This window comes from Aedes aegypti, chromosome 3 (genome assembly GCF_002204515.2).
Source record: "Aedes aegypti strain LVP_AGWG chromosome 3, AaegL5.0 Primary Assembly, whole genome shotgun sequence".
NCBI lineage: Eukaryota > Metazoa > Arthropoda > Insecta > Diptera > Culicidae > Aedes > Aedes aegypti.
Window position 1 is genome coordinate 65,605,865 of NC_035109.1, and position 16,256 is coordinate 65,622,120.

General features: G+C 34.4%; 1 protein-coding gene across 1 annotated transcript in view; it reads left to right on the forward strand.

Moving 5' to 3' along the window:
* Window positions 1–1,300: 1,300 nt before the first annotated feature.
* Window positions 1,301–16,256, forward strand: part of LOC5578801 (probable basic-leucine zipper transcription factor J) — a 76,964-nt gene continuing 62,008 nt past the window's right edge. Inside the window, exon 1 of the mRNA XM_021853997.1 lies at window positions 1,301–1,901. Within this exon, the coding sequence (XP_021709689.1) occupies window positions 1,872–1,901 (30 nt within the window). The 5' untranslated portion in view covers window positions 1,301–1,871. The remainder of the gene's footprint in view (window positions 1,902–16,256) is intronic.

Consider the following 16,256-nt stretch of genomic DNA (forward strand, 5'->3'; position numbering starts at 1 on the left):
CCTCGGCAATCACTTTTTAATAGGAATAGGTTGCCAGAAAACCATATTCAATTGCGGTATATTTTTTATTCACAATTTAAATTCATTGAAAAAATCGAACACAACTAATTAATTCATTGGAATTAGGCAACAAAGCATGCATTGGTAATAATTCTCGCGGAACATTACTAAAGGACCTATGTACAAATGAGAGATTCTCTCCTCTCTCGTTCTCTTTCGATTATAACAGTGGAATACTAAAGATTTTGGGAAGTTTTTCACTATAGATCGAAAGTCAATTTCCTTGACTAGCGTTTCATACAAAAAACGCAACAGAAGAAGTTGATGTGACTCAGTTATTAATGAAAGAGAATGTAAACAAAGAGAGCCTCTCAATGTTAGATAGGTCCTTTAGTAATGTTCCGCGAGAATTGAGCCTTTCAATACTTCCCTTATCTGAAGATTGTAGCGCATAAACTTCAATATACTGAGAAACATATAAAATATACGTCTTTCAATAGGTTTCAAAGTTCAGCTGCTTAGGCTGCCGACAATACGTAAGTTCCCCTATGTGGGACATCACCTGTTTTATACGTTATATGTCAATATTAAGAGTACATGACCGCATGGGCATTTTTATCTCGTAGAGGAAGTTTTTCTCTACATTTTGGCATGTTCTTTGACTTGGTTACGCTATGCAATTAATTAATAGGGTACCGACTGTTTATTTCGTTCATAACCGCTAATAGTTGGCGCCAGCGGCAAAAAGTGCAGACAACAACCTTTAGAACATTCAGTTTCTTCCACTGGCCGCCAAGCGACGACACTGTTGTTTGTATTCCTTCCACTGATCGCGGTACGCTGGATTCTCAAATATCTAAAACTTTCAACACAAGCGCATGGAAGAATGGTAGTAGGAAAACTGTCAAAACGTATGGAAAATAATGAAAAACGTAAATTACTTGCAATTAGGAAACTGAATCAAAAAAGTAGTGATTAGAAATCATGTGTTAGGTGAATACATAACTGTTTGTGTTTAGTTCATCTTCCGTGGTGCTTCCTTTGCTTCAGGATTTCGTTTTTACTACCATTGAAAAAGAGCCATCTATTGCCTTTTCAGTATTGAATATCGCCCTATTGGGACAAAAACCTTTACCTTAACCCCAACGCTCATTTCAAATCACGTATAACGAATGTGTAACGCATTCATCTTGAAGAGTAACGCACCTTCGAAAAAAAAATGACACCCCTGCAAACTGTACACGTTGGAAGACGAAAATCCTTTCGGCCCCGACCGAATTCCGAAGCCCGACCGAATCGATGTCAATCATCAGCATCAGTGAGTGTACCAGTCGAGTGTTTTCTCCCGTCGGGTTGATCCGTTTTGGAACGGCGTTTTCGTCAACAAAACCAATCGGAATTTGATTTCTTACAGTGGGTACGAATTTGTGATCGCGATTCGCGTTCGGTGCGATTGAAAGCTTCCGGCGATCCCGGTGTAAAAGTGTAAAGTGGTAAAACGGTCAACCGCAGATTGTTCTGTTCGGTTCCATTCGGAAAGTGCTACGCCTTTTGTGGGTGAAAATCATCATCAACGACCAACACAGTGAACGGTTGCATCATTATTGTCTTCAAGCGGAGTGCGTTTAGTGGTTGGATGCCGTGCCAGCAAAGGCGCTTTTGTAAACAGTGCATTACATGAAGCAGTGTGCGTGAGAGGACAGCGCGTTGTGTATTTCATTGAAGGGTTTGACACAACATTGGTGCATTAGTCATTGATTACAGTCGATAGAGTTATTGCGATTCGGGTTCTGTATTGTGCATTGTGATTTAAAAAGTTGAACATTGTTTATACATTGGAATACTGCAGCAAATGATACTTGGGAAGTGATATGGAAATGGAAGAAGCTGTTAATTTCTTGGTAAGTACCTGTACTTGTTAATTTCTCATTACATCGATGTATACTATACACAATTATGTGGCTGTTTTTTTAAATAATGTAGCATTGCTGCATCCGAATTTTTTGAACTGCAGCAAATTTCAGAACAAAAAACCTCCATCAATAAGAATGTACCAAAAATGGAACGAATGAAGCTAATGAAAATTGTTTTGGCTTTACCTGCCTTTACTGACGTGTCGCTTCGGCATGTTTACATTGAATTGCATCATGCGGTAGTTACCCATCTATGCCAGTACATACTAACACCCATTGTATGAGCAGTAGGTGTCCAGGGGAAGCACATAAAATTGAGGTTTATTTTTTGAAAAATGACATAACATACCTTTGCAACTTAAGCAGGTCTAGTTCAATTTAATTGGCTTGTTTAGTGATATCAAATTTTTTACCAATTTTGAATCTACGTTAAAAACTGAATTAGAACCCAAAGTTACAAATTTTTTTGTGATCTTGAATTATTTTTTTTGAACGTGTTTGGAATTATGAAGGAAATCACTTTTAAATCACTCCTAGGCAAATTTTACTTAGGGACGATCTTTCATTATGTAGTTTACGGATTGGAACCTATTTTGATCATATATAGTATTGAATTTTCGATATAGAAGCACAATAAGATTGTGTCGTACTTAGAAACATGTGCTCGATTGACCTACACAAAACTATATTTTTTTCATCACTAAACAACCCAATCACGGGTGAGGCCTAGGGTTCCTAGTACCGACCCCTTTTGGCGAGTACCAGTTGTACGGTACTGTCACTCTCAGTACTGGTAGTACCGTTAAGATACCGGTACTGGAAGATTTATTTTGCAATAAATATAAAGCTTACAGTATTGGACAAAACATTTGTGTTTTTTTCGAAGTCGACAATACACTCAAGTTTACTGCAGCTTATTCTTCATTTTTTATGAAATTTTGCACTAACAAAATATCCAGACTAGAATCACATAACAAGATTATACCACATTTCTATCAACAGCTGTTCATAATAATAGAAGTTGATATGATTTTGTTATCAAGATGGCTTTGTTCTTAACTTGTTATAATTTTTGTAACACATTTATAACAATATTTGTTATATTTTCGACATTGCATTTGTAAGTTTGTTGTAAATTACATCCGAATTTATGAACAGTAACAAAATTTGCAATATTTTTGTTATTATGTAACATCTTTGGAACACATTCTGTAATAATTTTGTTATAATTATAATAGCATTTGTTGTTATGTTTTTGTTTTGTTTGGTGCGAATTTTGTTAGAATGTCTGTTATTATAACTACTAACGGTACATGTTTCATAACAAGTGGTGATATAAAAAATCATATCAGGGGAACACATTTTGTTGTAATCTTGTTTCTTCCGTCTGGTCGGGATGGGCTTAAAATAATAATGAGTAAACCTCCCTAACTTAAACTCATGAAATACCTAAAAATATGTGTTGAAATTCAAGTTTGTCTGACGTGATGGAACAAATTAATTCAAATCTGTCCTTTAATCATCCACGGTTAATCGTTTTATAGCAAATGTGCGGAAAATTGGTCAAAATAAATAATTTAACCTTGCTTTCAATCATGAAGTAGGATTTAAAAAAACATGTTCAAAGTTCAATGTTTAACTGCATATGTACGTGTGCGTGTTTTTATTACGAAACTTTAAAACACGGAGAAATCTCTTTCTAGGTTCATCCGGATGCTACTCGAATTGTTGCCCATGTTGCATCGTGAAATGTCAACATATTTTTCGCTGTGAACAGACTCGTAATACACGAATTAATCCGAATTCCTGTCAATCTTTGTGCTTTAGCACCTTTAAATGCTTCAATATCCTGAAAACTTTCTGTGCGCCTAGTTGTCTAGAAACCTTGGTAAACATTTACCATCAGCAGCTTCATTTGTATTCGATAATCGATAATTCGTAATTCCTATTGGTATCATCTATCTAACGAATCATTTCCGTTCAATCACTTTTCCCTCAGTTTTTTTTAATGTTCCAAAACATGTTTTGAACGGAAACAAGATGCAAACAATAAGCATGCTTCTAACGTTTTTATGTACGGAGATAAACCATACTTAGTGATGAAAAGATGATAATTGGATTATGCTTTTATGTCATACGTTCTTTGACCTGAGAAAATCGTCATCAAAGAACTTAACCAAACATACGTTCCATTTGTTGTGAAGAAATTAATTGATTCAACGATTATTGAATTTTTCATCAGTATCGAAAATACCGGTACTCAATGCTTTCCAGTTCCGGTATTTCGGTACCAAAAAATGGTCGGTACTCCCGGTATCAAAACCCTAGTGAGGCATGTGTGCTCGAATATTTTCTGTTTCAAATTTATGATTTAAAAAGTATTTACATAATGTTTAGTTGAATTTTATTACTAGTTTAACGGTCTACGATTGAACAAGTAAAAAACATATATGTAGTTTGTTAAACCTATAAACTTTAATTTTGAAAACTATTACACTTTTTGTGCAAAAAAGTTTTAATTTTGAGCCGTCCTCTATTCCCGGACACCGAATTCACTAAGGCAGCGTCCATAAATGACGTAGCATTTTTAGCCACTTTTTGACACCCACTCCCCCATCGTAGCCTATTTACCCATACCTAATACATGGTTTGTAGCAAAATCGTAGACTCCCCCTCTCATTTATGGACGCTCCCTAAGCTCTACTTGTACTAATTCCAAACCAATACCTCAGAATGAAGATATAGCATGTGTTCTTCTTGATTAATATAATGTGTGTGGTATTTCAGGCATTTTTATCAACAATAAAAAAACTCTTATGGCCCTCAAAAAAATTCTTATGGACCTCTAAAAACACGTAAAGCTCCCAAAACTATAATCCAGGCCAAATATTTTATTTTGGCTATGAAAAACATGCTTTAGTATATTATTTAGGTGAGTAAAATAAATATGACAAAAAATTGTACTATCTTGAAAAGTTATGTCTCACGAAAACAATGAAAATGTTTCTGCTAAATTGACGTACATACAATTGTTATGGGCTAACTGTAGCTTTCCAGGAATTTCTACAAGCATTTTTAAAAACACCTACAGGAATTTACACAGTACATAGACTAAAAAAGTTTTTAGCGAAACCTCTTAAAAATCGTAAAAAAAAACACATAAAATTGCACAGTTAATTAATTGGGTCCTAAAATGTTTAATGAAATCTTGTTTTTATTTAATGACACGAAAGAGCATGTTCTTGCGACTATTTTAGCAATTTTTACCGCTCAAATAACGGCTACATCATATTTAAACTTGAATTTAAAAATTGGGTCCATATATTAACCTTGACACTTTTGATCATGTTTGACGTTCGACAAAAACATCACAGGGCTTTTATTTTTCACACTGGGGTTGACATTTCGGAAGGGACACGGAAAGCAAAATACACGCAAAATTTGAGTTTAAGCCAAGGAGTGTGACAAAATCTAAAAAAATATTTTTTGGACTTAAACAAAAGAAAAACATTAAAAAATTGAGTAAACATGTGTTTTTGGCCTAAACTTAAGCGTTTGGCACTAAAATTGAGACAGACCTTTAGGACCCTATTGACAAGTTTAAAGCAATTCCAGCTTAAGGCATTTTGCTGTTATAAGGTTTTGAAGTTTACATTCACACGACGAACCATGTGTCAAATGTACAAATTGAAACTGCGAAAAGAAACGGGGAAATCGAGTTCAGTTCGCCTTCGAGCGTCGGGGTCTTGCAAGGAGCTCCGTAGATTGTAGCCTATAAAGCCTATTCAGTTTCCCCAAGGATGTACTGAAACAGTGATTATTTTAAACCTCAGAAAATAGTGAAATTTCAGTGCGGCATTCCACGATGAGAAGATTTTAGGCAGTTGTTGAAGTCATAAACACGATATTTCAGCGATCCAACTCATTTGTACTTCCGTGAGAAGTTTCTATTATATGAAAAAACTTATAAATAATTAAATATAAAAAAATCCATTTAATAAAATTTTACGATGTTTTGCGCAAGAAAAACAGTTGATGGTTTGAGAAGCTGTCAAAATGCGTTGCATCGTTTTTCAATGCACGGAATCCTCAAGTAGACTTATTTAGTGATTCAGCGATGCTGTATTTAGAAAGAATAAACACATCTTCATGATAAAAAAAGTACACACGGCACCGTAAACGTTAAGACTTGTGTTTTCATTCACAATCGTTCTTGCATGACCCAATCTCACCCCCATTTTTAATATTTTAAACATCGCCCCGAAAAAATATATTTTTTTGAGGAAAAATCAAATAGATTCCGGAAAATACAAGTGAAGTGTATTGAAAACACTATCAACCTTCTAATAAATGAACAATAGAGGTTAAAGTACATGCGTGATACTTTGCACATGAGAAGTTTAATGTTGTAAATTTTCTCTATTAAACAAGAACTACTATTTCTAAAAATGTATATTGCGATTAATTATGTGTAACAATATGTTCTCTAACATATGAATTATAAATTTTGCTAATATCCGCATTATTAGCTGAAATATTACATAAATCATATTTTTCCGTTTTGACCCAATCTCATCCCCATCGACGGTAATAATCTTCGGATGAGTATTGGAATGAAAAATGTCTAAATATCAAGCTAAATTTGAGGATTAATAACTATTTCAAAACAATATGAAATCCTTTATGAGTTTTGATGATATTGATGGTACTTTCCTGGTGAAAAAAAATATGTGAAGAATTTGTTCAGGAATTCCTGTGATATCCTTACTATAATCGCTGCGAGAATGATGAGAGAAATCTTCTTAAAAATCTTTAAAAAGAATATATAATATTCATCTATATTTATAATAATTATATTATATATTAATGTGGGAATGTCGGCAAATTATCTTATAGAAACCCATGCTGCAGTTGCTGGTGTAATTGGATAATTTCTTTAGGTATGTAGTACACGGTGTCAAATATTCGACTGGGATCTGACAGCAGTCCAACCATTTGTTAGCCACGAAAGAAATTCTGATAGAGTCAAATAAATGTTTGGATCGCTGTCAGATCCCAGTCAAATATTTGACACCGTGTATTAATAGCTAGAGGATTCCCTAGAAATGTTCTTGGAGGTATTCTTAACTGGAATATTGAATAAATCCCTGCAGGTACTCCTCACTGGAGAAGAGGAAGAGGAAAAGAATCACTGGATGAAGGAAGAAGCATCTGAAATAATTTCTAATGTATGCTAGAAAAAAATCCTGCTTGACATCTTTAAGGAATCCTGCAAAATGTAAGTGGGATTAATAGGCAATAGGCTGATAATTAATAATTTATTAAGAAATCCTAAATTTTGGACACACTTTGGAGGAAAAGAGGAGGAAATCAAATTACAATACCTACTTGCAAAATATATGAAAAGGAATTTTTAGATAGATTCAGAGGCGACTCTTGACCTCACTTTTTACCTGTTATACGAATCTAAAAATGGTTAATTCGGCAGAATTGAATTAAAAAGCAAATAGTAAATCATTGGAATCATCCTTTTTAACAGATCTATTCTCAATAGATGCAAATTTGTTGCTGAAATTCGAGAATTTCTATTCGTGGAACAGGTAGATTTGAGGTCAGGGAATCGCCACTGGATAGATTCCAGGTTTTAGGTTCATCAAGAACTTAAAAAAATTCCTCAAGAGATCTGTAGAGAATCTCTTCGAATGTACGACCCATTTAGCCTTTAATTTTGTTTTAAGCAACCCGCCAAATAAAAAACAGTAAGATATATTGACACACATATATTGAGCTGCTCAGTAATCCAACCCGCATGGTTTTTAAATTAAATAAATCATGACGCGTGGTAAAGATGGGTTAATTATGGATGAAATAATGAAAATAAATCCACGTGCACAGGTGGGATTCGAACCCACGACTTTTGTATGCTAGACGAGTGCTTTACCAAGATACCGAGCTGAGAAGTGACCCGAGCTTAGAAGTGGCTAGCTACACTCGTGGGTTCAAATTCCATCTAAGCACGTGGATTTTTTTTTCATGATTTCACCCATATTTTATCCATCTTTACCTCGAGCCGCAATGAGTTAAATTTTTTTAGTAAGATGATAGTTTTCTGTAGAACATAGGTTATAGTTTTCAATTCCCTTGAGGTTAAAATATGTGAAAATCTGATTAATATCTGATACATATACTGCCCATAACTGCATATTTGTAACATTCGACAAAAGTACTGCCCATAACAGTCACATTCGACATTTTTGACAAATTGGAGTTAATACCGGGGAGTCATCAAATCATGAATACTTTCGATCAACTTACTGAAATCTGTGATATTGTTCTAAAAAATTCTAAACAAATACCAAGTTGTTTTATAAATGAACCTCGTAATGTAATAGCAATGAAATTTCTATCAGAATTATTTTCTGACTATTCACCTAGTATGCAATATGAGTTGTACAAAATATCAGCCTCGAATAAGCACTTTTGAGTTCCTGGTAATTTTTAGAAATTTTAGTTTCCTCTCATGCTGCCATAAAATGCACAATTGGTATCCCATTTACTCAATGCCTACTTTTGTCGAATGTTACAAACATGCAGTTATGGGCAGAGTAGGCATTGAGTAAATTGAATACAAAGTGAGCGGTTCCATTTGAATTCGAATGTCGGTTTACTTTTGTATTTTTTGATTTGGATGAAATTTTGCACATGCTTTCTTTATGCCCAAAAATGCCTTTTTGCATCATCGGCTCGCCATTTTGACTCTAGCCTTACTTTTGAGAAGGGCCTAAGAAAAAAATCCTTAATAATTTTCAAAAAATTATACTTAGAAACGGTTTGTCCGATCAGTTTGGTTATCATTGGAAATCATGGCCAAAAAGTTATGATTTAAAAAAAAGGTGAATTTGTTGAAAATGGTCATAATAAACTTTTCAAATGTTTCGGTAGCAATTAGCAAAATTTTCTCATATACCTTTTTTGTTGAAAATTTTGCGTACTTTCATAAAATCGGGTCGAAAAGCATTCAAAAAGTTCATTTAGACCATATTGAAAAATCAACCTTTTTTAAAAAATCATAACTTTTTTGTCCATGATTTCTCCATCTTGACCCACTGTACAAAAGACTTCATTTTTTGTCTACTTTAACATATAAAAAATAAAAAAAAAAATCAAAAATACGATTTTTGAGAAAATTGATTTTTAAGCTTTATTTTCGATATATAAAAAATTACAACATTTTTTTACAGTGTATATTTTTTTTTCCAGATAGTCCCAACAATAACCTAAAACTTTGCGGAAGACTCCAAACTGATCGGACAAACCGTTTCTAAGTTATATTATAATGACCGAAAATTGAAAATTATATCATAATTTTGTATTAAAATCGCTGTATCTTTAAAACGGTAAAAGTTAGCCTGATTTTTCTGTATACCTTTTTTGTTGTAAATTTTGCGTACTTTCATAAAATCGAGTTTAAAAATATTTAAAAAGTTTATTATGACCATTTTCAAAAATTCACCTATTTCCAAAAAATCATAACGTTTTTGTCCATGATTTCTCCATCTTGACCCACTGTGCAAAAGACTTCATTTTTTTTCTACTTTAACATATAAAAAAATAAAAAAAATCAAAAATACGATTTTTGAGAAAATTGATTTTAAAGCTTTATTTTCGATATAAAAAAATGCAACATTTTTTTTACAGTGTATATTTTTTTTTTCAGATAGTCCCAACAATAACCTAAAACTTTGCGGAAGGCACCAAACTGATCGGCGAGCCGATTATGCAAAAAGGCATTTTTGGGCTTAAAGAAAGCATGTGCAAAATTTCATCCAAATCAAAAAATATAAAAATGAAATTTGGGAAAAAAGTCGTCGTTTTTTCTGTGGAACCGCTCAAGTGTGCATTTTATGGCAGTATGGTTGGAAACTACAATTTCTAAAAAATACCAGAAACTTATAAGTGCTTATCTGAGGCTGATATTTTGTACAACTCATATTTTCTAGAACAATCTTATAGATTTCAGTAAGTTGATCGAAAGTATTTATCATTCGATGACTCTCCCCGGTATTAACTCCAATTTGTCAAAAATGTCGAATGTGACTGTTATGCAGTTATTGACATTATATGTCAAATAGAAAATTTTCAAAAAGACTTTATTATTATTATTGATTATGGTAACACTTAAAATTTGTCCTTTTTTAGACGGACTTGATTTAGTGGTTTGAACACACGCCTCTTACGCCGAGGACCTGGTATCGAATCACATCCCCGAGAAAGTCAGTTATGAAAAGTTATAATGAAAACTTCCTTTGGAAGGGAAGTAAAGCCGTTGTTCCCGAGATGAACAAGCCCAGGGCTAAACATCTTGTTTTTGAAGACACAAAAAAAATGTCTCTTTTTCATGTTAAACTGAACTAACTCTTTAATATTTTTACTAATCTTGTATCAGGTTTATGTTTCAACAAAACCCTGCCCTGATATCGGTATAAGACAAGGGTCGCGATTCATAGTTTGAGCAATTCATGGAGTTTAACAAGTTAGAATCCAGAAAGATGATCAAGAACTATTTCTAAAACATGGTCTTACAGAACAAATGAAGATATCGTGAAAAAAAAAAACATTTTTTTTAAGTGGTTCCTGAAAAATACTTAAACAGTTCCGATTATAATATCTTGGTGAGAGAATACATTACCTAATTTGGTTATTTCTATAAAAATCTTGTATTTCTTTCAGATTTTTTTGAGAATACTTATCGGAATACGATAAACATTATGCTTGATTTCTTTTAATTGGTGTAACTTTCTAAAATGCTTACAGAATGCATTCAAAACATGCGACTCCACCGTATCTCAATTATTCTGTCGATCCCTTCAGTAACTAATGATAGCCTCTGCAACGGATAAAACTTTCCCTCGTGAAGTCCCTTTACAACAGCTACAAGTATTATATGCACCAACGCCCACCGCATAAAGATTGGTTGAGTTCCCTTAACGAAACATGGTAATTCTCTGTCGCCAAAGTTCATTCACATTCCGTATCGTGTCGTCTCTGGAAAATGGGGACATGCCTAATAGCGGTGATGATCTATCTATTCGAAGCTACCTGCTTTGTCGAAGATGACTAACGCGTTGGGAACTGGAAGCAGCAGGAAAATAAAACAGTAAATATAAGCGACGTTTGTTTATCTCAAAAATTAGCAAAAATGTAATCGGCGAAATGTGGGCTGATGCGCAGTTTGAAAAGCTACAATTATATAGGTATCTCGAGAGGCTTTCTTCTTTATTAGTCACGAGTATTGTTCCAAATACTTGACGGAATTGCGTTTTATTTTTTTTCGATGGAATCCTTATTAATAAATAACTAATAACCAATCGTCTTAAATGGCGTTAGCGGCATTGATCCTCGTTCGCAACAAGTTCAAGGGCATTCACTTTCTACCTTTTCAATAGGCGAAGAATGATGCCACGCAGATGCATCTAGTCAGTGCAATGAATCCCGTTGATAAGTCGAATCGCAGACGTTCGTTTGGAGTTTTGAAATGGCCGTAGGCATGTGTTATCAACTGCGACTGAATACCGTATACCTATGTATGGTCCGTCAACTGATAACCGTTTCCGATAGGTGGTGAATTCGTGAGGAAACGTGAAACAAGCGTTTCCTAAGTACATCTGGTCAAGTGTTGCCATAATGATTGGAAGTAAATTTATTAATATTATGTATGTACCTTCTTCTTCTACTATTACTTCTTGGCATTAAGTCCACACTGGGACAAAACTTGCATCTTTGCTTAGTGTTATATAACATTTCAAGCTATTAATTGAGAGATTTATTTGTCAAAGTTGCCAGTTTTGCATTTGTATGTCATGTGGCAGCCTTCCTGTCAAAGCCAGGAAGATCATGGAAATTACCTTATAAAAAGATCATTGACAAGCTGGAATTCAGCATGCTAAACTTTTCACAAGGCCCTTAGAAGGCACCACTGAAGGAATCACTTCTGACGTTGTCTCTAGCGAAATTTTTGAATGAATTTCCGGAAGAGACATTCCAGGTGAATTTCTAGAGAAAAAGCAGGAAATATGCGAAGAATTTCAAAATACCCTCAAGGAGTTGAAAAATGGGCGCTGGAAATATTCCTTTATTAAATCCTGGAGGAATCCCTGGAGGAGTTCTTGGAAGAATCCCTGGAAGAGTTAGAATTCCATAAGGAACCTACGGAAATCTATGACAGAAGGTCGAAAGACAAAAGGTCGACCTTTCGTCCATAAACCAACCTACGGAGATGATTAGATGGACCCCTGCATAAATTTCTGTAGTATCTAAAAATATCCTAGTATAATGTGCACACCAATTTGAACGAGAATTATTTTACAGAGAATCTAAGAGGATCTTGGAGAAATTAACTGAATAATCCATTGAAAGTTTTTCTTGAGAAACCCCTAGAGAAATTGCTTGAGAGATAATCTGTTCCTGTTTTCGGTATGCTAGTGAGTCCTGTGATTCTTCATACTTTTTGCAGTTAAGAAATCTTGCTGCAGAGATTCCTTCGGATCTAGAAGATATGCTTAAGATTGCTCATGATCGAATGATGTTTGGACGCATTTCGGTAATCATTTCTGATATCTTCATGAGCAGAACTCACGTCCTAACTAGAACAAAGCCTGCTTTTCAGCTTAGTGTTCTTATGAGAACTTCCACAGTTATTAACAGTTTTTATTTTTGCATATGTATATCGTGTGGCAAGTACGGAAATACTCTATGCCTAGGGAATCGAGAAAATTTTCATTAATAAAAGATCCTCGACCACGATCCTCAGCACAATCCTCGAATAAATATAAAACAATCTCTGGATATCTGGTATCATCAACGTAAATAAAACAGCTTAAGAGAAATTGCTGCATGGAATCTCTGGAAGAATTTCTAGAATCTAGATCATCCGTTGAGTAGTTAAGATGTATTTTCCACAAGAGTTGTGAAAAAATCCTAGTGTAAATCCTAAAGCTGTCAGAGATTCCTATAGAGAAGGACTCAAATCTCTTTCGTTGCTAGCGAGATAGCACCCTAATTTGGAAGGAGACGTGTACGAGTATTTTTTTCTGGACTGCACCCTGGCAGTGCTGACTCGCAATATGCTTTGGGATACGAGGTATCGAGTTGTCCCATTTTCACTTTGCTTTGAGTTTACTCGAAAAAAATGGGAGACGCACAATTAATTTCTGAGTGGCACACATGTTTTTGGCGCAAAAGAGCTCCAAAGATTACTTCAGAAATTTATCCATATATCCGTCCGATAGGTACACTCATCAAATTCATCAGGAAATCCTTCAGCAATCCCATTCCGATTTTTTCATATGTTTCAGGGTATGATCTAAAAATACCCCTAGAGATTCTTTCAGGATTTCCTTCAGCGATTCTTTCGGTTCTTCCCCCGATTTCCAGGAAATAGTTTGTATGAGACGAATTCCATGTCAAATCGATCAGTCACAGTACTCGACCATGTTCGATTTGGATTAAATTTTGCACATGTTTTTTGTATGGTAGAATAAGTGTTTTCAATAGAAAAAAATATAGACTATCGAGCACGATTTTCATTTTATTCGACTCATTCTGGATGGAATTCGTCATGAGGATTTTCCAGTAAATCCTACATAAATTTCTACTGTTCTTACTACGCTTTTTCAGTTATTATTCAAATCATTTCTGCAAGGATTACTACGCATTTATTCAGATATTCCAAGGTTTTTGTAGTACATTTACCATCGATTACTAGCTCCAGCAGACCTTCCAAAATTCCCATAGGAGATTTCCTGGGATTTCTTTAGAAGATCTTCCAAAGATTACTCAGGAGATTTCTGGAAATGACTCCATGAATTCTATCGAGAATACTCAATCATTTCGTACAGGGATTTTTCATTTTCTCAGGAATTTCCCTGAGAAATTTGTCTAGGGATTCCTCCTGAATTTCCCAGAAAATATTGCAGAATGCTATCCAGGGTTTAATTATCATCCCAGTTACATATCTCTAAATCTACAAGTTTGTTCAGAGACTCGACTCTTTTAGAAGCTCTCTCCTGCAAGCAGGTATTTCTCGAAGAGAGTAATGTATCCCTTGAGGACTGCTTAAAGAAATATTTCCTAAATACAATTTAACCTTTGATATCCAACCCCGTCTTCTGACAGGTATTCTTTACAGGGTAACCACTGAACCGGAAAAAGAGACGGGATTTGAATCCATCGGGTAAAACCTGGGAATTTGAGATGGTCACCGGGAAAATTGTTTTGAACGAACATTTTCAAGTTCTAAATCTACAAACCATAAAAGTCCAAACACTATGATAACGCAACGGCAACGGAAAGCGTAACCAGTTCGCCAGCAAGAAATACAACATGCTTGTTGACTTAGTGTTGGTTCAAAACAGCTCAGTCGAGATGGTGGGTTCATTCTAACCGAACCGCCTTTCCGCTATCATTGCGTTTGGGCCTCAAGTTGTGCTTGAATAAATTGCAATTCAACATTTATGAATTACGGTTTCTAATTTTCATTGAAATGCTTCAAAATGTCAATAATTTAATTTTTTCTTTGTTATGCTTCTTAAAAATGTTCCATTTTTCTCACAACATCACTAACCATGTGTCGATCTTTCCACTACTGTTAGGGATAGGGCTTTTTTTTTAACTTTTCTCTAGTTAACCGGATATGTACTCTTGACAACAATCCATTAATATGTCATTCGTTAACAAATTTACTACGAATTGAATTAGAAGGTCGAGATAAATGCTCCTACATATGTGGCATTGTTTCTTTAAACTTATTTGCTATAGAGAACTTTTTACTTTCATGAAGAAACAATCGAGAGATTGAAAGTTTATTTTAAACGGTCCGGTGGTTTGACCGCTTTCAATCTGAACAGTTAATTTAATTTGTGCATCGCTAATTTGCACAGAGAAAGTGTGCACAGAGAAATCGCTATAAGGTAATGCGGAAAATATGTGTAAGTCGATTTTTTTTTTCTTAAAATAGAGGAGTTTTTTGAAAAAAAAAAATTATAGCGGTTGTGAATAATGATGATGGCTTTTTTTTCGATCGAAGCTTTCATTTACGAGAAATTTGCAGTAAGATGCCTTTTGCCATACAAAATAAAATGAGAAACCTTATGCTGATCAACTGTGGACATGAGCGAAGCAATGTCCACAATGGTTAACCATTAGCGAAAAAAAAAATCGGGAAAAATGGTGGAAACTATACCGGGAAAAAGCGGGAATTTGGAAATGGAAATTTGGAATTTTGTGTGTTAAGAAATTTTACATTTTCACTCGTACTGCAAAAACACAATTTTTTACTGTTAAAAATCGGCAACCAGAAGAGGCTTCAAGAAAAAATGAAAAAAAAAATAGAAAAATCCAAAACCAAAATTCATAAATTTGCGAATGAAAATAAATCATTGTCCAAAACAACAATTTATTCATTAAAGGGTTAATGTGGATGTCATTCCATACTGCCATGAATAGAAAATGAAACTAGGAAATAAAAACTACCAAATGGTTTTTTTTCCTAAAATTATTGAACAAATCATTTGATCACGTTAGTGCAGTTGAAAGTTTAATGGACTAACTTGCGATTCACGGCTGTATAGTTTGTTAAATGTGAATACTGTACCTTGCGAGACAGTGGCGTAGCTAGAGTTTTGAGGGCCCGGTGCGGAGGTAGATTTCGGGGGCCCCTCAAACGTTTAACATTTGGAAGAAAATTTCGAGATTAAAAAATCACCCATTTTTGAGAGAATCACCCATTCGACGGCGTAGTCAGAATTCCTGCCAGGAAGTAGTTTTGAGGCTACATCTTGTAGAATTAAAATATAAATGAAGAAATTGTTTCAGAAGGTATTTTTGGATAATTTTCTGTTTGTTGTACGGTACGGGTTAAGTACCTTGCTTACGCTTATTTCTGATTCAATTGAAGAGTTGACTCATGAAAGACTTAGCAAAATATCTGGTGAAATCGATGAACAAATCCCTAAAATTCTAGTAGATCTAGCAGGAAATCAATATAAAATATTGATGTTATTTTATGAGGTTTCTGAAATGAAAATATTTTCCTGAAACTTTGTCGAAATTCAATAAATTCTTGGATTTTTTAGAAATTTTACAAAAGAAGTCTTAGAAGAAATTTTATATGAATATTAAGAAGGATTCTTGAAAAAAAAACTGGTACAAGCGCTAAAGAATTTTTGCTGAAATGACTGCTTTTATCACTTGAAGAACTTCTCGTAGTAATGAACGAATCCAAGAAGGGATCCCTAGAAAAAATGAAGGTCAATTACAAAAGGATTTCCATATTTATCTGGAGAA